The sequence below is a fragment of the Poecilia formosa genome, unplaced genomic scaffold (assembly GCF_000485575.1).
Source record: "Poecilia formosa unplaced genomic scaffold, Poecilia_formosa-5.1.2 Scaffold674, whole genome shotgun sequence".
Classification (NCBI taxonomy): Eukaryota; Metazoa; Chordata; class Actinopteri; order Cyprinodontiformes; family Poeciliidae; genus Poecilia; species Poecilia formosa.
The window spans coordinates 85,522-107,531 of NW_006800613.1; the positions used below are offsets into that span (position 1 = coordinate 85,522).

At 42.3% G+C, this 22,010-nt stretch overlaps 2 protein-coding genes across 4 annotated transcripts in view; both read right to left on the reverse strand.

Annotated features, from left to right (window-relative positions):
• The window catches only part of maml1 (mastermind-like transcriptional coactivator 1), an 11,210-nt gene extending 7,018 nt beyond the window's left edge, over positions 1-4,192 (reverse strand). The window contains 3 exon segments of the mRNA XM_016666176.1: positions 826-886; positions 2,199-2,723; positions 3,822-4,192. Of these exon segments, the coding sequence (XP_016521662.1) occupies positions 826-886; positions 2,199-2,551 (414 nt within the window). The 5' untranslated portion in view covers positions 2,552-2,723; positions 3,822-4,192.
• Positions 4,193-5,069: 877 nt separating this feature from the next.
• canx (calnexin) lies at positions 5,070-21,408 on the reverse strand. Of its 3 annotated transcripts, none has more exons than XM_007542282.2 (16): positions 21,301-21,408; positions 16,887-17,102; positions 16,715-16,788; positions 16,177-16,235; positions 15,934-16,075; positions 15,782-15,863; positions 15,501-15,693; positions 14,285-14,474; positions 12,078-12,191; positions 11,847-12,003; positions 10,606-10,821; positions 9,724-9,843; positions 8,481-8,561; positions 8,246-8,366; positions 8,089-8,165; positions 5,070-7,469 (listed from the first exon to the last, which is right to left on the reverse strand). In XM_007542282.2, the coding sequence occupies exons 2-16, from the start codon at positions 17,097-17,099 to the stop codon at positions 7,413-7,415; spliced, it is 1,896 nt and encodes a 631-aa protein (XP_007542344.1). In that variant the 5' UTR covers positions 17,100-17,102; positions 21,301-21,408; the 3' UTR covers positions 5,070-7,412. The 3 variants fall into 3 exon arrangements, with proteins under 3 accessions (XP_007542344.1, XP_007542343.1, XP_007542345.1); XM_007542281.2 differs by lacking the exon at positions 21,301-21,408 and adding an exon at positions 21,201-21,266; XM_007542283.2 differs by lacking the exons at positions 8,481-8,561; positions 21,301-21,408 and adding an exon at positions 21,201-21,266.
• Between the last annotated feature and the right edge of the window lie 602 nt (positions 21,409-22,010).

The window sequence follows — 22,010 nt, forward strand, 5'->3', positions numbered from 1 at the left end:
TAATAATTATGTGATCGGTATCGGTATCGGCAGGGAAAAACCGATCGGCACATCTCTAATTGATTAATAATAATAATGACTATAAGTCTGAATTTATCTGGATTATCAGAATAATCTAATGCTAAAATAATAGAAAAAGGTTAAAACATGCAAATAAATTATTTATATTTAATTAATTAAACTGGTGAAAAATACATTTTAAATTTAGTACAATAGGAAAATGATTCAGAAAACATTCAGAGTCGGCCGGAGCTGGAAGGCTGCTGAGCTACAAACATGAAGCGTTTGAGGAATGTGGGACATCTCAGCGCTGGACGGATTCAGATTCCTTTAGTTTCATCATCAGGAAGTTTTATACTCAAAAACATTTACAGCAAAAAATGAATTGAAATCACTTCAACATGAGCTTCCATCCCTTAAACAGAGGAAGCGATTATTAGTCATGTTTCCATCAATGTTTTTAATAATTTTAGTATTGAAGTGATCAATGGAAAAATAAATTCATGCTCTCTTGTGGTGGTTTTTCTGCTGCAATATAAAGTTTTTTCATGTATGTTAATGTCTGAGATCTCAAGTTTTATATATTTTTCTTCATAAACTTTGATCAGATATTAACAGAAACTTTCCATAAAAACACATTCAGACAGTTTGGAGTATTTTTGAGTCACTTTCCTGAAGTCATTGGACGGTTTTTATTGTTTTCTCGTTGGTAAATAAAGAGTCGTTTTCATATGCAGCTCCTGCAGAAACAAAGTAATAAATCGATTAAAATCAGTTTCTGAACTGGAGTTTAGATCTTGCTAATGAACTATGGTCTGCTCTGACTGAGGAGGAGGAAGAGGAGGAAGAGGAGGCGGAGGACCTGGTAACGAGTCTCTGGGTGGATCTGATATGTTTGTAGCAGGAAATGCCACAAATCAGACGTTTCCACCCAAAACAATCCGCGGCGGCCATCTTTACTGCCTGAACTGAGCGCTGCTAGGGGTCGGCTATGTTCTTCTGTTGCTTTGGGGTCAGAAACCGTTCATGCAGAAGTCTGGTTGCTGTCAGACTGAATTAGTAGCAGAAACGACAACGCAGAAAAAAAAAGAAAAAGATTTCTGCAAAATTAATCAGAACTGAGTATCAGGACCTGCTGGTGAACGTTGCCATGGTGAACCCGTTTTTAAGGTCGTCACACCAAAGAGACTGAAAATGAGTCCAATCCAGGAAAATGGATCGAACATTTTCGTCCTCAGCAATGAGGACGAACGATTCAGTTCACCAACCATTCAGTTCACCAACCATTCAGTTCACTTGCAGCAGCCGTTTCTCAACTTACAGCGTCAAACTCAGTTTCATTTTGGGCCAAATCAAAAATCTGAATGTTCTTAAAGGGCCGGTTGTGCCACAATGCATTGATAAAACCCATTAAACTGTTAATAAGTAGCTGTTTGTTTCAGTTTTCAATAAGTGTTTCTTATATAATATTGAACATCTTTCCACACTGATCAGTCCTCCAGGATTGTGTGATTGTTTTTGTGTTTTTTGAAATCAAAAACACAGATGTTGTGGTGCTAATTTATAAATATTTGTAAGGATTTTTACAATATTTGCATTAATGTAACTTTTTATTGATCACCTTATCGAATTTATCAAAAACCCAATGTCATTGATCAATTTTGAGAAAAATCTACAGTAAAATCAGAAAAAACAATGTGGCGATCTGTCGATTTTGTGTGAATTTTGCAGATTAAAAAAAAAAACTTCAGGTACTAATTGACATAATTTGGAGCATAGAGGGCCACATAAAAAGCTACAGCGGGCCAGATTTGGCCCCCGGGCCCTGAGTTTGACACATGTGACTTAGAGTGAAATCCAGCTGCTTGGAGCTGCTTCTGGTTCAAAGACCAACATGGCTGATGTGTAATGACGAAATGTAACGTTGGTTTCTGGTTGGTGACTGTATGACATTTTTATGACTATGTTTTTGTGATGCAAAGCTCTTCAAACTGCCTCAATTGATTGTTTAATTGATTGATAATCCAGCACATAACAATAATCAGAACCAGTATGGTGTGATGTCAGAGTGGTCCAGTTTCCTGTGATGCTGTCAGTAGACACCAGTCCCATCCCAGTAAGACTTCCTCTGACTTTTAACCCCTGATTTAAAGGAACCAGAACCGAGCTCTGGCCCGGCTCTCTGAGGGTGTGATTACCTTCCCCCGTAGTGCCCATGCAGCGTGTGAATCGGACTCACCACCTGCCGGGTTGTGTTCCGGCTCTGCTCCGCCGCCGTCCCGCCGCCCTCCGCGCCGACACCCGGCGCCCGCTGGGCGTCCTGCTCCGCGCTGGGCTGCGGCTGCCGGTGCTTGCTGGCCCGCTTGGCCTTGTTCTGCAGCAGCCGCTGGTGCAGGCTGATGGTGTGCTGCCGGTCCAGCTCCAGCCGCTCCGGCGTGGCGCCGTCGTAGCGGGTTTCGCAGTTGTTGTGATGCTGCCGGAAGAGTTCGATCCTCCGGCGGAGCCGCTCCATCACCGCGCTGTGTCGCGGTGTAACAAAATCCGCCATCATCAATAAAGACCTGCAGTGAACTCCCGCCTCAGGTTTCGTCCATAAAATGCAGATTATGGCTCTCTGTCACTCTGGGCGTCTATACACCCCCCTGGCCCTTTACAAAGACTCCTGTGCTGGCTCCATGGAGGCGACCTTTGTCTCTAACGGCCTTCAGTCGCAGCGGCACTCACTGCCGGAGAGGAAAAGTAAGGTTTCTGGGTAAAATACCGTTCAGCCTCCTCATTTCAGTTGCTAAACATCAGCTCATTTAACTGGCTGAGCTACTGGAGCCACAGTCGCTTTAATGGTATCTAAAACCTGCTGCTTTCTGGATAAAAACATCTCCAAAACAAACACCAAACTAACTCCCGACCAGCTACTGAAACTTAGCACATTCCTGCACTCTAAATCAGAGCCAAATATTCGGAAAACTCACACAAACTCGGTGTGTTTGAGACCCGGGAACCAGCGGCCTCGGCCCGGACGCCGGGTTCTGTATTGGAGGTGGTTTTCCACCCGCTGGGAGCGGCATTACTGCTCTCCAACTTAGCCCAAACTTTTATTTTGAGTCGGGAGTTAGCTTTGTTTAGCGAATAGGAGCTAGGACGCTGAAGTTGACTTCCGATTCAAGTAAAGGACTACTTCACAGTTTTTAGGGACTCTTTGACAATCTTAATACATTAACAGGTCGAAATCCAGAACATACAGTGACCGGATCTGGACTTAATTACCACAAATAGTTTTAAGCCAACGGTTTAAAACTATCTGTATTTAAAGAAAATTTTATTCAACTGTGTAAACTCACCCAAATAAAACAAATCTTGATGGATAATAAAAATAGTTTTAAGTAAAATGTCTTTCAGTGTAGAATAATTTAGTTCATACTAAGCCACTTCAAGACTTAAAGACAGTGGGCTTAAAGCAGGATCCAATCTAATATGATTAAAAGAGCTTCAAATAGCTTATTACTCTCTTTTTATAAACACCAGAAACGTTTTATAAATTACACAATCTGTTTTTTAATGAATACAGTAAGGCTTTATTCAGGTTTGGCCTTTAAATGTAGTGTTAATTCTAAACTAGATGCAACTAAAAGTATACCGGATTCCTTTAAAACTGTGAACTAGCCTTTTATTCAATCGACCAACCGGATGCCAACTTCGCCATGGTGAGCTAACTGTGAATCAAACTTATAACTTCTAAAACAACAATTTCATAGAATGATTAAATCTACGGCTTTCACTTTTCTAAATACTGTATTTTAAAATTTAAGGTTTATCACACTTACTGTGAAAATGTAGCAGTCCGCTCTCCCTAAAGCATCTGTCCGGCGAACAGCAGCTGATCCTCCGCCTCCCTGTAGCCGTTAGCCGCTGTGTTATAGGTCGACGGGCCTGAAACATTTAAATAAATCCTCATACTTTAAGTGACTTCGAATCACCGCAGCGGATATTCCTCCTTCTCTATGACCGAGCCCGAGTCGGGGAATGAGAGATTCAGAGCGAGCCACAGCACAGGCTAACCGCGTCCCTCCTCCCTGCTTCTATTGTTTCCCTGCGAACAGGCAGCTCTGTCCGGCCATCTTGGAAACTTTCTCTTTTCTTCCATCAGTGAGGAATGTTCCTGCTCCCGCCTCACTGTTGACTGACAGCCGAAGCAGCCAATGAAAAACGGACATCGCCTCAAAGCTCACGGACAGCTAAGAGTAACCAATCAGAGGCGAGTATTGCCAGTCGACGTCAGACGAACAGCAGAGCCAATCAGAGCGCAACTGATCTGATCTAATTTTAAATTAAATTTACTTGTCAGACTTGAATTAGCAGAAATCTCATCAATGTTGGAAAATTTTTGAAATACTAAAGCAGAAAATGTCACTATGGAAAAATATTGGTTAATTATTTCTTTAAAATTATATACAATTCCCAAATATTCATTATTATTTATAAATGTGCTTGTTTAAAAACTGAGAACAGTATTCTTTTTCCTTTGTGAAAACCCATAAGAACTTTCTCCTGCTAATAAACAACTTTTAAAATAAATTGTAATTGTTTACATTTGAGAAAAATGCTACACTATTTGTATTTAAGTAAAACTGTCTCGAATGGAGGAGGGCAAATTGATCCAAAATATTAATAATATCGACAAGAACTTGATATCAGTATCAGATCAATACTTTAGTTTCAGATTCGGTCTTGAAATTTTATTATATTTTTGTATCATAGGTTCTCTTTTGCTCTTAAATCTTTTTTTTTTACTTTATTAAGGAATGCAGTTTTTTTTAAATGTTTATATAAAATATTTTGTCAAAACCTATAAATTTCATCAAAATGTATCCGAGATTGTAACTAAATAATTAAAACAAAAAACAAAAAAAACAAAAAAAAACAATAAAGATCAGAAGTTTAATTTATTAACCAAAAATATATATCAGTATTGGTGATACTGGCCCTCCACTACTTATCAAATGAATGGTATTTTTTACTTGATTACTTTAGTACTCTTTCCAGCTCTGAATAAACAAACTGCAGTCGTTGAGTCAGTTTCCATTGATCCTTTTTTATTCATCAAAACAAACATTTGCTTCATCGACATCAGGCCCCTCATCACAGTGTTTCATTCACAGCCAGGCTTTCTGCAGCCGGTCGCTTCAAACCGCCAGAGGAAGTAAAAACGCAGCAGATACAGTGTTCAGCTCACAGACAGAGCACGGTCAGCCCCCAAACTCACTGTCCAGATCAACCCACAGACCGGCCAATCCCAGCGGGCGTTCACAAAGGACTTGAGAAACCCCCAGTGAGAAACTGTTTGGCTGTGAACTGCCCCTCACCTGAACAACCTCAAGAAAATCCTGATTTTTACATCTTTTAACAAGAAAAGAACATATTCTAAACACAAAAACAAAAGTTTGACCAAAAAAAAAGTGAAATTAAAACATTTTTAGACATTTGCTCCATGATTCCTATATAAGCCTGAAGACTGGGGACGACCTCTGGGACTTCAAAATATTTAAACTTCTACAAAAAAAAACCTGTTAGAAAACATCAGAAACTATTGTCCCTCAGAGTTTAAGCAAAAGCAAAGAGGAGTCAGAGAGGAGACGCTTTGTAAAAAAATCATTAAATCCAGTTCAACTGCACAGGAATTACCAATAAAACGTCTGCCAGCTCAGGCTAATTCATCTGCTGCAGGTCGCATACTGTCTACCAAGAGCTACTTCACAGAACCCCGCTGAAAATGATTCCTTTAAGGGAACAATTACAGAGCAGGACTTTATCGTTTCTGACAGATTATCAGGATTTTTCTCATTTGGTTTTATTTTTATTTCAAGCTGTGCAGTGATTGGATGAAACAGAGGTCATGTGTGACGTCATGATGAAATCAACAGGAAGCTCAGGAGCAACAACGGAGACTTTAGCACCACCTCTGGTAGTCAGCTGAAACTGCAGGACAGGACACCTGAGGTTCTGACATTTAAATACGTCAAAACTTGAAATGCATAATTTATTAAATGTAGAACTATATGTACCTCAATTATATGTGGATGATTTGATTTCACAAACTAGATTTCATGATTTAATAAATTATTTCATGTTCCTGTGCTGAAGCACATCAATAAACAAACGCATTGGGCGGGAATAAGGCAAACTGACATCTGATTGGCTCCTTCAAACAGCAAGTCAAGACGCCTGCCCAGTTAACTGCGACTCTGAGGTCAATATTTTGTAAATAACTTAAATAAATTGAAATTTATTTACTACAAACCCTGGAGGAGAAACTGCAGCCTCTACTTCTGTGCTTTGAAATATTGCTGATAAATTCAGCAGAGCTGACTGTGGTCTGGCAGGATCACCGTTAGCCTGGTAGCTAACAGCAGCTAATGGTCTGTGGCGAACGTATTAACGATATCTCAGACCAAACTACACATATGGGGCGGGAGTTGTTCACCCAGAGTTTGTAATAAGTAAATAAACAATTTAATTGTTAGTAAAATCATTTCCACAATTATAGTGAAATTTCAAGCTGAGTCAGAGCTAACTGGGAAGTTGTTTACTTGACTGCAGCAGCCAATCAGACATCAGGGTCCCAGCTTCCATAATCCCGCCCATTGAGTGTGATGGGTAAAATCGACAGTGTAAGTGAAGTCATGATGCGCTTCAGAGCACGAACATGAAATAATACATTTAATTGAGGCACATATAGGTCAATATTTAATCCTTGCTGCATTTATTTCCAATTTTTAAAAATTAATGATATATTATTGACATTTTATCATGATTATTTAATCAGTTATTAATTTAAAGTGTTATAGAAAGGGGGCGGAGCCTCTGTGGTGCTGAGCTGGAGGAGGCAGGTGAGCCAAACATCCAGGTGTTTCCTGTCTGACCCACCGACGGCAGACAGTGTTTCAGGAAGAAGCTAACAGACAGCTAGCGCTCTAGCGCCGACAGGACAACAGACGTGGAGAAAAGTCGGAGTGTTCCCAGTTTAAGCCTCCTCCAGCCACTAAGCTCTGGCTTTATTAGGCAGCTAACAGGCTAACACTGAAGTGCTACAGTTAGCGGTTAGTAGTTGGTTATCTGTGGGCCAGTTGGTCAGCCGCCCATCCAGTCCAGTGGGGCGACCGTCTTCCTGTCAACAGTCTGCTGATTGGAGGAGCAGACAGAGCGTTGCCCCCTGCAGGTCGGAATGATGCAGTGAATCTCTGTTAAGCTCTAAAACAAAACGTCCAAAACCGGATCGAGCTGGAATCGTCATCAAATTTCTGTTGGCTTCGCTGCTTTTACTGGATCCGTTCAGGCTTCGTGGCCTCAGGAAGGAGGAAGAGGAGGAGGAAGACGAGGGGGAGGGAGAAAGGTCAGGAGGTCAGGGTTCAGAGCCATCAGTCCTTTCTGAGCCTCCTGCTCCTGGGAGATCTACGCAGAATATCGTCTTCTTTCTGTGGATCAGAACAAAATCAGCATTTAAATTATTTCACTATATTTAACTGGAAAATAAAGTAAAAGTTTTATATACAGTTTTTACCCCAAATTACTGGAATATTTCCAAAATGTGTTGGTCCCACAGAGTCACTTCCTTGCATCGAAGTATTTTTTTAATCTCAGAACCAGAACCCAGGAGGGAAACTGTCAGCCGGGTTTCCATCAAAGTTTTTGCTTTAGGCACATTTTTAATTATTGAGTTGGAAAATATTGATATAAACAGCAAAAAAACCCAAAAAACCTAAACTTCATAAAAAATATCATCTTTCCACTTCCCGTTTATTCCAGCCTCACGTTGACACAGATTAGATCTTGTTCTGAGTTTCCTGGTGGATTTGCTCCAAACCAGCAGACAGAAACATCTTCCAGATTAAAGCCCGACGCTAAACTGGACCTCAGCTAATCTGCCCGGCAACAGCTCCAGGTTGAGGGTTACAGTGTAATTAGTGATGCTACGGGCCAGATCCACCTCCATCAGGCCTGGCGTTAAACCAGAAGGTTTCAGACTGAATGCGGCGGTTCATCCTGGTTTTATCACACCAGAACCCATTCAACATGAACGCAGTTCTTCCTCACCTCTTCTGTCGTGGCCTCCTTCTCTCCCTCCTCTTCCTCAGCAGCAGCCTCTTCTTCATCATTCTTGTCCTCTGCAGCTGGAGGAAAATAAACCAAACGGTTACAGAACCAGAACTGGGGGACGAACAGAACCGGGTCAGTGAGAGAGCTAACCCACCTGGTCTGCTCTTCGCCTCCTCAGCCTTATCCTCTTCCTCCTCGTCCTCCTCTTCCTCCTTCACGTCAGGCTGAGGTTCGTCTGTCTTCTTGTATTCGGCTGCCGGAGTCGTCTTCTTCTCCTGCAGAAAACAGATTCATGAATTTTCATCAGGAAGAGCTGTCTCTAAGCCGCTCTTCATCAGCACTACAGCTACGCCACAACAAGCTAGGCTAGGAGGAAGAGGAAGAGTCACCGGCTGGAGGCATCCGGCTCCCTTCAGCTCTTCCTGTAAGCTGGTGAGACTCAGCGAGTCCTGAGCCGACCCAGAGGAGCTCTGTGGACACCCACCATCATCATCATCATCATCACAAATCAGAATGCCACTACAGACACGTTGCAGTGTGACGTCACAAAAAAGCTGCTAGCCAACAATGGCTAGCTTTGGTTTCAGCTGTCAACATGACGCTCTAAATCTTAAATGTGCGTCTGATATAAAAAGAAAAAGATAGTACTTTGCTAGAAATTGTCAACATTACAAAAAACAATAAGGGAGAGAGAAGTAGGTGAGCTATGCTATGCTAGCTTGACTGTGACAACCTCAACATGTAGATCTGCTGCAGAATTGGGTGTTTCGGTTCAGTAAAAAAACAAACAAAAAAAACAAAAACAAATAAAAAATAAGGTGATCTAAACACCAACTCTGACAGATCATCAGTAGAGCAAGTGTTTAGATGAGCTAATCAACCACTGCTGCGCTAGGTTAGCTATTAACAGTGGTAGCTAACCTACCACAGCGATCACTTATTAATAATCACAAATAAACATCAAGCCTGAAAGCATAAAACTATAACCGACTGAATGTTCTGCTCTTTGTGTGGAAAATGTTTGAGTGTTTTTTGGTGCTGAATCCTGAAACATTAGTGGCGTTGTTTTTAGTCGGTTGCTATGGCAATGAGTCTGCGTGTAGCGTAGCCGACACAGAGCGAGGAAAAACGAATCCAGCAGTTTGAAGTTATGTTTTAATGGGTTTCTGCGTCATTTTTCCCTTTGCTGTGGCGCTCTGCACTGGATTAATAATCCCTTCATCTCCAGGTTTTATCTTGTTAGCGGTTCTACCGGCAGCGCCGCCACGGATGGAAACTAAAAGTAGAGACTATTTGCCCTCCTGCTTTGTGCACAAAATTTCCGGATGTAAACAACAACACGCAACGTGTCTGTAGTGATGCACAATGAGATTATAAGCTCCAATTTCAGGGAAACATTTCAAGTATAAACAGCAAATAAATAAACTGAAGGTGTGCTACTGCAGTGCTTCGTAATCATCATCATCATCATCAAAGAGCTGCAGGATCCAGCCTGCTAGAAGATGATTGGTTAAAATAACAGCCTGAAGCTTTGGAGAAATCCTCCCATCTTTCCTTCCTCCAGAGAAGTGAAGGATCACACAGGAAGTTGGAGGTTTTGTGTGTGTGTGTGTGTGTGTGTGTGTGTGGTACCTTGCCCGTGCAGCAGAAGACGATGATGAGGACGAGAGGAAGAGCCACAGTGAGGACGTAGACGATCCAGAGCCAGGGTCGCTCCTCTGCAGCGGTTAGCATCTGGGCTGCCAGACCCGGCTGAGAATCAAACAAGCATCCACTTAATTCACACACATTCCTGTCTTTATGCCCCAGCAGGGCCCGGTCTGAAGGACCCTTAAGTTTCTGCATTTATCAGCAAAACCCCATGAAGCAGTTTCATTAAAACTTCCAGAAACTCTGCAGGACTTTATGTGACCAACAGGAGAGAAGTGGAAAACAAAAACATGTGTTTTAGAATGGCCTAGTCAAAGTCAGAGCTTAATACACCTGAGAGTCTGTGAAATGAAAACTGATCCGCAGGAGATCTGCGGCCAGAGTCGATTCTACCGAGAACTGTTGGATATAAAAACATGCCACACTTTTCAGATTTTTAAAATCTGTAAACAGCTTGAAAGCCATGAATAATTTTCTCTCCACTTTAAAGTTGTGTTTCTCCGTCACATGAAATCCCAATAAAACACATGAAGTCTGTGGATGGACTGTGATGCAGATTAGAAAGTTTTAGGGGTGTGAATAATTTAACAGCTTTGCTGTAGGTCAGATGTTTACTGGAATGTGAACGATTCAGCATCAGGTCGTTTCCTCTGATCTAAAGGAGAAAAACAAACCAAAGAGATTCTGCAGAACTAAGGCGCGTTTATTTCTGCTTCATCCAGAGTTAAACAACAGGAGGGAGAAAAAGGACCTAAAGATTCTCGTCATGAACAAATGAATCAGTCAATCAGTGAATGATTCAATCTGAACAATGACAGCATCGTCCAGCAGACATGTTTCCAGATTTGTTCTTCATGGACTCACCTCAGCAGCGCCCTCTGCTGCCTTCTTCAGCCCCCAGCTGTCGGCGGCCCAGCGCTCGGCCGTGTTGCGGTCGTTGGTGATGAAGAAGTCGTCGAAGAAGATGTCAGAGGTCATGGACCAGAGCTCGAGTCCCAGGGCGCTGAACGGTGTCATCTTGAACGGCTGCAGGTCCTCGAAGTAATCCGGGTTGGGAATCTTCCTCGGCTTCCAGATCCCCTGACAGAGCAGCAGATTTAATATTTCAGAACAATATTCCACATGCAGATACAAGAACCCGAACTTAGCACAGATATTTTGAGTGACTAGCTTTGTTGAAAAACTACCGTTCATTAATGAAAGTCAAGATGGCCGCCAGGGTCAACAAGGAAAATTTATTTTTGCATTAAAATTGCCAATATTGGTCACAGATTAAGACTTTTTGTGTTAAATCAGATGTAATTGGATCAGCAAATATCAGATTTGTGGATATTATTTTGATTTTTTTTTTTTAAGATGGCTGCCATGGAAAAGTTATTTTTGAACTAAAATCAACAATTGGATAAATGTGTTTGGTGTCAGATCATAGCCTACGTATGTTGAACCGTAAATATGTAACATATTTTCTTGACCTTGTGTTTCCTTGTCCTGCTGTACATTTTTCAAAATGGCTGCCATGATTGTAATAGAGAATATATGTTTGCACTAAAATCAGCAGTAGCTGTTGCCACTTTTGGACACTGCTAACCAAAAAGTTATCTTCGCTACCTTTGCTAAACAAGAATCTTACCTCTGCTAGTGTTAAACTGTAAACACATAAAAGAAACGAGCAGAAGCCAACGCTAAACTGCTAAATATGTAAGAACATTAGCAGAAGCTAATGCTTAACTGGTAAATGTATAAAACTATAAGAAACTAGCGCTGACCTTTGCGCCACATCTTCTCCTTCGAGTTGGGGACTGGTGTGATGATCGCTAACAGCAACGTTGTCAGTTTGTGATTTTGCTAAATATTATTACTTTTTGACTAGGATGGCCAAATCCAAAAACATACAATGTGACATAAAGGTCATCCAAGTCATGAAAATAAGGAGCATTTTATGGTAAAAGGTTTAAAAGGCTCAACACGGAGCCATCTTGAAAAGTGCTGATATTCATAGCTGATAAGATTTTCACAGTAATATGGCGCACTAAAAAACCCGGAAACACGGTCAGAACCCAAGTACAGGAACCGGACCGAGCCCGTCTCAGAGTATCAGAACCCACCTGGTAGTTGGGGTTGTCCACCATGGGGGGCTTCCACTTGCCCTTGTAACTGGGGTTGTCGATCATTGGCCGTTTCCAGGGGCCGCAGCCGGGGGCGCTCTCGCAGGCGGGGTTGGGGACCTGGGGTGCCTCCCATTCTCCGTCCATGTCCTCATCCCTGCAGGAGACGGAACTGTCACAGCTGCCAAACGGGGAGGACTGTCGGTGGTTTAGGTTGCCATGGTGACTCACCAGTCGTCGGGTTTGATGGCATCGGGGTCCCCGATGTACTCGGCCTCATCGTCCAACCAGCCGTCCGGTTTCACGGCATCTTCATCAGGAATCTGAGCAGGAGCGTCCTCGTCCCTAAGAAGAAACATCATGAGCAACGGCTAACGAAGCTATGCTGGTTCACACGGCTAGCTTAGCTAACAGCCTTATTCCTGCCTGTGGGACTTGGCTTAGATCAACTCTCTTCTGCGTTGATTTTATTTTCTTCAGGACTCTTGGTACGCAAAGTAAATCTTACTTCCTGGTATGTCTCAGCAGGGCCGGACTTAGGATGGTGTGGGCCCCTGGGCATGAGAAAAGGTGCAGACCCTACTTAATCACTGTTATATATATATATATATTTATATATCACAAACCTTATCTACCTACAAAGAAACAAAAATCAGCCACTGTCCACCATGAGAGGCTGATGGACAGACCCAACCACCAGGTCATCTCTACATGCAGGTTTACAATAGTTACTCCATGATTGTTATACAGTTGCTATATTTTTTTGCTATATTTTGAACACACATACAAAAGAATTTCAGCAAGTCAGATTTGTAAAGATATGTGATCGGCCAGAAAATTTCAACTGGTGCACCTTTAATGAATGCAAAGACCATCACTACAAACAAAAAATACTTAGAAGTTGTTAAAGAAATAGTTGAACATCTTGAATATGTCTATTCAACAGAACATTCCTAAGGAAGAAAAACTGGACAATGTTCTCTATCCATCCTCTATTTATTGATCCTTCTTCATCTATATCTTTATCTGTTTCTCTCTCCCTCTTTCAGTTTGTATCAACTGTATCTTTCTCTGTAATTATCAGGTTTATTTCCTTATCAAGTTCAGACAGTCAGGTTATTTCCCCTCTGAGAGCCAAACCTGGATTTTAGCTGCGTGTCAGGGCAGGGCGGGACGCACTAGAGTTAATTTGTACAGTCGGCCCTTCACCTTATGATTAGGACGGTTCCTCCCGCCGCTGCTAGCTGGAGGCTAAAGCTAGCTCCGCTTTTTTAACTTCGCATTGAGCAGAGCAGTCGCTTTATTTTTCTGACTTTAGCTGTTTTCTTTCTCTTTGAATCGTTGTGCTGCTTTTTTCCACTCACAGAAATCCATTTCACAGCATCAGACTTTTAGCATCATTTAAAATACAAAACCCAGCCACGGTGGATGGAGGATAACTCGGCCTGTGTTTGGATGTACTCACCGCTTGGAGCTGGCTTTCAAAACGCGATCTGGAGAAGAATCGTTTCTGATGTTTGTAAAGATGTTCCGATGCTTTAAAATTAACATCCACATTCCCTGCTTCTTGCTCAGTCCAGTAAGCTCACACAGTTTTTACCCAAAGCGCAGGATCAGTACTGTGAGGGTGGTCATCGCTGTGACCAGTGAAGAAGTTCACCTTCCGCCGCCTCTGACTCCCCGGCAATGGATCAGTCAGAGATCCAGGTTCTGGCATACCATAGAACTGCTGTTAGCAAGGCTAACGTCTTGAGAAGCGGAGAGGGACGATGGATCAGTTCCATGTCCAATATGGGTTTTAAAAAACCCTGTTAGCTTGGATATTTTCTTCATCACCTCTCGGTCGCGCTTTTCTTTTTCTTTCGTCATGCGCTCCACTGTCATTCATTCTGTTGTCCGCCATCGTGAGAAATCCCTCACTGATGCTCCACCCCAATGTGTAAGAACCAATAATAATCAAGCATTCATGATGGACATTTGCCAGAACAAATCAGATGTTTTTTCAACAGCACCACCAAAATCCTCTGGCCAGTGATAAAATTAAGGCATTCTGACCTTATTCTTTCACAAAAATACAAAGCATCTTTCACCAGGTAAGTCTGCACTAAAATCCGGGCTTGTGTCTCAGAGATCTGGACTCGGATCTTAGTTTTCCCCCCAGAATAAGTGTCCTTATCAGAAAATCTCTTTTATGCTGATGACACTGTGCTGCACATGTATAATTTCATGATGAACATGAAGATTGTCTATGTATTTTGTCAGGACCCATGTAGTGTCCAAACAGAAACAAAGCTTATCAAACTAAATGATGAGCTTTAAGGACCCTGGATGAGCAAGTTAACTAGATCTGCTTTACGTAATTAATTTTAGCCAATGTAACCATGGTAACTGTGCATGGTTTTCTAAAAAGAAAAGGTGAAGCAACAGCAGATTCTGACCAGTCTTCAGGTTTCACGGCGTCGGGGTCCTGGATCTTTGGCCTCTCGTCCCAGTCCTCCGGTTTGTGGTCGTCAGGGTCCTCAATCTCAGCAGGGGGGTTGACGGGGGGCGTCATGTCCTTCAGCAGGTTGCCGCTGTTCACCACGGTCTGATCCACCAGAACCTCAAAGCTGTTGTCGGCATTCACCACTGGGGGGCGTTAGAGCACAGTTACACTCTCAGAACTCTGTGTGTGTGTGTGTATACTTGTTTAGCTAACTCATGAAGACTCACACTTAACCTCCAACATTGTGAGGACATTTTGCCATGTCCACACACATGAACATTTCACAAATTCAAGATTAAGAATTTGTAAAATGTTTAATTTCACAAATTATTAATTAAATTTAAGACCTGTATCAAGACAGAACTATACAAAAAAATCTACATTATTTTTTTTATTTCAGATGGATACACGTCTTAAATGCAATATTCTTGTGTACAGTTCTGTGTTTGTGAATACCGTAAATTCTGGACTACAGAGCACACCTGATTAAAAACTGCATGTTCTAATTTTGGAAAGAAAATAAATTTTGCACTTGTGTAGAGTGCACCAGATTTTAAGCTGCAAGTGTGCCACGTTGTAACGTGCGATACTTAAGATATTACATGTGAGGGTTTTTGAAATTGTAGTTTTGATTTGTGAAAGTGCTCTTAATTTTTGTACAATTTCATTGGACCTCTGACAACTAGATGGTGTGCTGTTACAAGGCAAAATGTTTTTACTGGTTTAAAAAAAAAAAAGAAACGCATTAGCTGCACCTTAGTATAGGCCACAGCGTTCGAAGCATGAGAAAAATGTAGCGGCTTATAGTCCGGAATTTATGGTAGATATTTCTTGTCTGTGTGAATTTTGTTTTTTATGTATTTTGTATATTTGTGGGCGTTTCCGTCTATGTGACTGAAGAAAATGAATCTGCATGCCTCTGAATTAAAGGCATACAGATTCTTGTATCTGTATAAAAGATACAGATACAAGAATCTGTATGCCTTTAATGTTAAAGATAATATAGATTATTGTCTATATTGTCAAGAATTTAAAGTTTTACATTTAAGAATTTAAAACTTTATAAGGACACAAAGACACCCTGTCAAATCAAGTCCACACAAGTGCAATGAGAGAGGAGTGTGTATATGTTTTTGTGTGTGTGTGTGTGTGTGTGTAAGGTGGCGTACCCAGGGTGTACAGGTGCGTCTTCTTGTCGGTGAAGTAGGACCGCAGGTCGGCGTCGGGTTTCTTGGCGTGCTTCTCCTCGTACTGGCCGGTTTTGGGGTTTTTGTGCCTGAAGATGAAGTGCAGCTTGTAATCTTCTCCGCACTTATCGGGTCCGAACATGATGGTGTACGCCGTCTTGTCCACAAATTGGTCCTGCAGGGACAGAGAGCTCAATGAGACTGAAACCCATTTGGACCGCTGCCACCACCGCCGTCTCTTCAGCAGTGAACCCGACACTGACCAGGTCCAGGCCGGGCGTCTCGCTTAGCAGCTTCACGTAGGCGCCGCCACAGTCGATCCCTGACTGGAAGTTCACCTCGTACCTGGACACAAACACCTGTCACCAGGTTCTGGCTGGACGGAGCAACGACTCTTGTTCTGATCGGGTCTTACTGGATGACGAGGGGCATGGAATCAAAGGTGAAAGGTCGCAGCAGTGGGGCAGAAATGGCGTGATGTTTGGCTCTGGACTTCAGGACCAAACCTTTATCACCGGGCAGCTTGGTGTCCTTCATCTCCTCTACGGCCCATTTACCTGTCCAAACACCATCATCATCATCGCCATCAGCCAATCAGAGGACAACGTTTCATCTGGTACCAACGGTCCGATTCCAACCCAGAAACAAACAGGCATACCATCGTACTTTGCGATCTCTTCATCTGCATCATCCTTCTTTGCCTTGGACAGAACCCACCTAGAACCAAAAATAAACCGGGTCAAGGAGAGCTACCAGATTCGGATCAGAACCAACCAGGTCCAGATCAGAATCAACCGGGTCAATAAGAAATATCGAGTTTGGATCAGAACCAGTCGCTTCTCTTGACCCAACAACCAGAATGGCAAGTGGTAAATGGACTGAGCTTATATTTTCCAATTTCCAATCATTTTGACCACTCAAAGCACTTTATACCTTTAAGTGGTCAAATAATACCTTTGAGAGTCACATTCACCCATTCACACTCACACATTCACACATCAGTAGACAACTTGGGGTAAAGTGTCTTGCCCAGGGGCAGGCCGACATATGGCAGGAGGAAGCTGGAATCGAACCTACAGCCTTCCGATCACAAGATGACTACTTCACCCAGAGAAACCTCTTTATTTGTATCGGCTTTTGCGGTCCAGTTCAACCAACTGGATCAGAACAGAACCGGGTGAGGTGTGTGCGCTCACCCGTCCAGGGTCCCCCGGTCAAATGACTCGGCGAAGAAATGTTCCCCCATTGGTTCTGGAGCCTTGTAGGTCACCTGAACACAGAGGAACCGCACGTACATTAGGTTCTGATTGGAAAGACCTCAAGTGTCCAAACCGTCGGTAACCACGGCAACAGCACCCAGCGGTCCACCTTGGGCGCAGCGGGGGCTTTTGGTGCGGGCGGGGTTTCTTCGTCCCCATCCAGCTCGTCGTCGTCCTCAGTTCCAGCCAGGTCCAGGTCCAGGTCGTCCTCCACGTCCGCGTCTTCATCCTGGTTCTGGTCCTGGGCCCAGCAGGTGGGCGCCAGGCTGACGCAGAGCAGGCCCGCCACCAGCAGAACAAACAGCAGCGCCTTCTGATGCATGGTCTGCAGACAAGCACAACATGATGCAGCTCTCCATCGCCAAGGAGACCACCCAGCCCCTCAGGAGCGGTGGGGGTCCGTCACGATGGAGACCAGCCGGCCCCACAAGACGGGCCGCCTTAATGAGATTGCACCCAGTGGGACTACTGCACACACACACCGGTGTTTAGAGTCATTAGGTGGGAAAGCTAAGCCCACCCCTGAGGAACGACCAATTCGAAAGTGGGCGGAGCCAAGAGTAAGAGGGGCGTGGCCAATAGTAATCTGCAGTGACTGCTTTAAAAAGCTTCTAGAAAATAAGCTCAGGGTTCCATCCTTTGTTTTAACGTCAGTTTCAGTAACATTTTTTCATCCATTAATCCAGTGCTTCTCAAATCCAGTCCTCACACCCCTTACCCTGCATGTTTTAGGCATTTCCCTTCTGCCACACACCTGAATTGCATCTCTGGGTGATAAATAACATAACGGTGAGGTAAACATTTAGCCCTCCCTACTTAGAAACACCTGAATAATTTCTGCTGTTAGCTATCAAAACCGTGTGATTTGACAGCTAGCTTGCTGTTACTATAGTTACAACAGTGAGCTGGTGAAGCTGAATAAAGTAGGATGCCACAGACATAACCAAGCAATATTTAAACTAGAGATATTTAAAAAAAAATGTATTTAATCAGGTTTAATAGCAGCAGCATGGAGGCATGTAGGATAAAGATATTTATAAAAAGAAAACAAACCAACAAAAATATACTTTACAGAAAATACATAAAAGTACTGTGCAGCAAATTATTAAAGTACATAATGCAAAATGTACAAAACCTCTTCTGCCAACTTAGCCACTTCCCCCCCTCCCAAAAAAAGGAAATTTAGCAACTTTAATGGCAACAGCATCAATTGCTCTACAGCAGTTCTGGCATGTTTTTGCCACCAGGGGCGCCCCTTTATTAGCTGGAGGATTCAACTGTTCGGCCTACAGAGGGCACCACTGAGGCAGCTTGAGGTCAAATAAAGCAGAATTAAACAAATTTACAGGAAAATGTAAAAAAAAAATCAACACAGAAAATACAGAAAATAGATGAACAGGAAGATTTATAGTCAGATTACCAGAGAGTTGCACTTTAAACGTCATCAGATGGAAGTTAGGTGCCTGGAAGTTCACCTAACTTCCAGGCAGTTAGGTGAACTGCCTGGAAGTTCACCTAAACTTGACAGAAATGGATCCGTCATCTACTGGAGGAGTCATTTGGACCAGTTCAGAACTGGCTCTGAACCAGAACAAGAACCACTCCAGGTTCTGGTTCCTGAACAGAGACGGGTCAGAGCAGCAGCTCGTTGCCGAGCAGAGCATGGTTTCCCTCCTGGAGGAAGGTTACCGCAGCAACTTGCTCTGTTCAGGCAGAGTAAAAGCAGAACCGCCTCAGCTTCCTGCTGCCAAACGAGATTCCAGCCGCAGGCTCTGATTGGCTGATAAATCAGACACCTAATCCAGAGCGCCAGGGAGGCGGGACTTCTCCGCTAATCTGATGTCAAAGAGAGCAGGACCTGCTCCAAACTGGGATCTAACTGGTTTCTGACATATGCCAATTGGCCCCAATTGGTCCTTATGGGTTCTGACAGGGTCTAATTGGTTCTAATTAAATGTAACTGGTTCTGACTGTGTTTTATTGGTTCTAACTAGTCCTGAGATAGTTTATCACTGTTGACGGTCGACGGAGCTGAACTCATCCAGTCCTGATCCGATCCAGAGCTCAGACAGCTGAGGCTAACGCGTCGCCCAGCAGGTCCAACTGGTTCCGACCGGTTCTGACTGGTTTCTGTTTGAACAGAAACAGAGTGGCTCCCTGCAGCCGGCATGGAGGAGAAATCCAGAAAAACGGCTTTTCGTGTCCAGTAAACGTTTCCATTTAATTCATCACACCTGCCTTCAAAATAAAAACACAGCAAACTCAATCAAGACGAAGTGATTGATCATCGACCCGGTCTGGTCCAGAAGAACCATCAGAACCTCAGGTTTTACTCTCATTTATGGGTAAAAATATCAACAAACATCTGATTTATGTTTTTATTAAAGCTACAAATTAATATTTAAACCTCAAATTTTCGTCGTTTCACTCATTTAACTTTCCTTCTGGCCATGTTTTATTTTAATATCACTGAAGTTTTTCCCATCAGATTTTTGAAGAATGTTCTCGTTTAGTTTAAATTAAAAACATTTTCTAAAACAAAAAAACATTCAACCAAAATAGACATGAAACCTTTTATTCAAGAAAACATCTGGTCTGTTTTCTGCAATAAATTATTATTTTTGTGTTGGATCTATTTACTTACATCGACTTGACCTGAGTTAACTGAAGTGGGCTTGAAACTACACTTTTCCCCACCCCTTGGGCGGTTTCAGGCCGAGTAGTTAGGGTACGCCACTTTTTAATAAAATGAGGAAGACAACAGGAAGAGACTTGGAGAAATAGGAAATTCTAACTGAGAAACTCTTTCCTGTTTGACCCCCTCGTGAGAAAAACTCATTCAAGTCTCCTCTGTGTTTTATGAGCGTTTTAGGTTTCCAAACCTGACATTTTGTTTGTTTTATTAAAACATTGCATTTTTAAAGATTTATAATATTTTGTTTATTTTGGAATAAAGAGCAAAAAGTTGGTCTGAATATTTCTCATTTACAGTTTAGAGATTAAACATCAACCTGACAAAGTTTTCCATTTACTGCTCAGATTATCTTCCTGAGGAAGACCTGACCCAAAAGAACCAGAGAGCAGGAAAACGGGCCGGACCAGAGCCAGAAAGAGGAAAAGCAGCAAACAGACCAGAATTTAAACTTTATGTTGAATCAAAAATAGAAAATATTTCAATTCTGATGTTTGAAACAGAACCTCCAGGTCCAGTTTGTCCAGAACCAATCAGAAATCTACTGGGAGTGGGCGTGTCCGTCTGCTCTCTGATTGGTCAGAAACCAGGAAGTCCTCCAACAGTGGGAGACAAACATTCTGGAGGAAAAACTGGAAAAATCCTCAATGTTAAACTGGGAAAACTGGGAGACGGACCAGGATGAGAATTGGGTGGAGAAGTCCAGCCTCCTGTGACCCAGTTAGTCAGATGATGGTTCTGATAGACGGGCCGCAGATATGGAGGTCCAGTAGTAAATAAACCAGGTTTATTTACTACTGAAACGTATACATTGGGTGAATATAATAATAATAATAACAATAATAATAAAGTTTTATGCAAATATCTGAAAAACTGCAGAAATTACTGTAAATTTTAGGACAAAAATTTGGTTTTCAGGTCCAATTTTTTTAATTATTACAAACAAAATAATCATTTTAAAACAGGTTAGATGAATGGTTTTTGGGCAAATTTTATTTTTATTTTTTTTATTTGGCTTCATTTTGTAGTTTAATTCCCATTTTCAGTTGTAAGATGAACTGAGCTTCCTGGCTCTAGGAAATGTCTGGTACCAGTTAATTCATTCATTTATTTTGACCACCAAAACCTAAAATGCTTAATAAATGCTGTTTGTTGAGCAGTTTGTAGAACTATCCTAAACTGACATTTAAATGAAGCATTGTCCTTATTACAGGTCATAAAGTTTTACAGTGTAAACGGAGGAACATAAAACCGGCTGCCTTCATTTTAAACTTATTCTAATAATATTTTGCACCAAATTGTTCTGGGTTTCAACTTTTAGGCTCCTTTATGTGAATATTAATGAACAGAAAACAAATATTCTGCTTATTACACAGACTTAAATTCATTGTGACCTAAAGCCGCCTCTAGCTTTTTAATTTTAATTTAATCTTTAAAGTTAAACTCCAGTTTAAGCCTGCTAGGTCAATGCACATCCAGCCGAGCAGCTCCGGTTTTTCTGGATGTTTCAGCCTGCATTTAAACACCAATCCGGCTCATAAAGCTGCTTTTTAGTGAGATTAAACCGTTTCTGGATCATTGTAGGAGTATTTTGAGGTAAAAAGCCTCCACTGGACCAAGCTAGCAGGCGGTCCGGGTTCACCTGCGGTTAATTAGCCCCAGCTAGCCACTTCGCTCCGACCCACTCTCCGCTCCATGTTTACCCTCCAGAACCCGCAGACAGGACGCTACCTCCAGCCTCACATCCAGAATCAATCCGCTCCCATCCGGAAAAAGCCGCATTCTCTGTGTTTTCCGGTAGAAAAGCTAATTTGTCGCTTTCTTTACTCACCTCAAGCTCCGAGATGCGACCGCCTGGGAACTAGTGAGGAGGGTCACGTGGAAGAATCACAGGGAAATCTCCGCCTTCCCTGGACGCTGATTGGCCAGCCGGATCCAGGGTCAGACGTTTCCTGTCAAATGGCAGCCGCCCATTGGTTGCAGGAAAATCTCTGTCGGACAGCCAGTCTAAGAACTGTACCTCGTGGACGGTGATGATTGGCGCAGCTGTCACAGGAAATGTGCGCTGATTGGCTGTAGTAAGTCTTTCGAAACCTGAGAAATGGTTTGGGCTGAGACTGAAACTGATTTTATGGTAAAATATCATTAATCGAAAATCAATATCCCTCTTGTTTTTAGCGGTAATAAAGGCTCAGGGCCTTTATTATAAACGGCGGCTTATAGAGCGGTCTGGGATAGACTTACTACATATAATGTAAAAATATGAGATTAGAATAGAAGCAATTTTTTTCACTTGTTGTGGTTAATAACTGTTGAAAAAAAAATTTAATTTTGTTTTTTTATATTTGAAATATTAAAACATAAGAACTCTGTTTCAAAAGCAATAATTACCTTTTTTAAGATTACCGTAATTCAATTAAATTTAGTTTATTGACAGTACCAAATGGGAATTAACACTGTCAACTCAAGACACTTTACAAAACAAGTCATTTCAATCCAATCACCCATCTATTCCAGTTAATCCTATTTATAACTCAATGC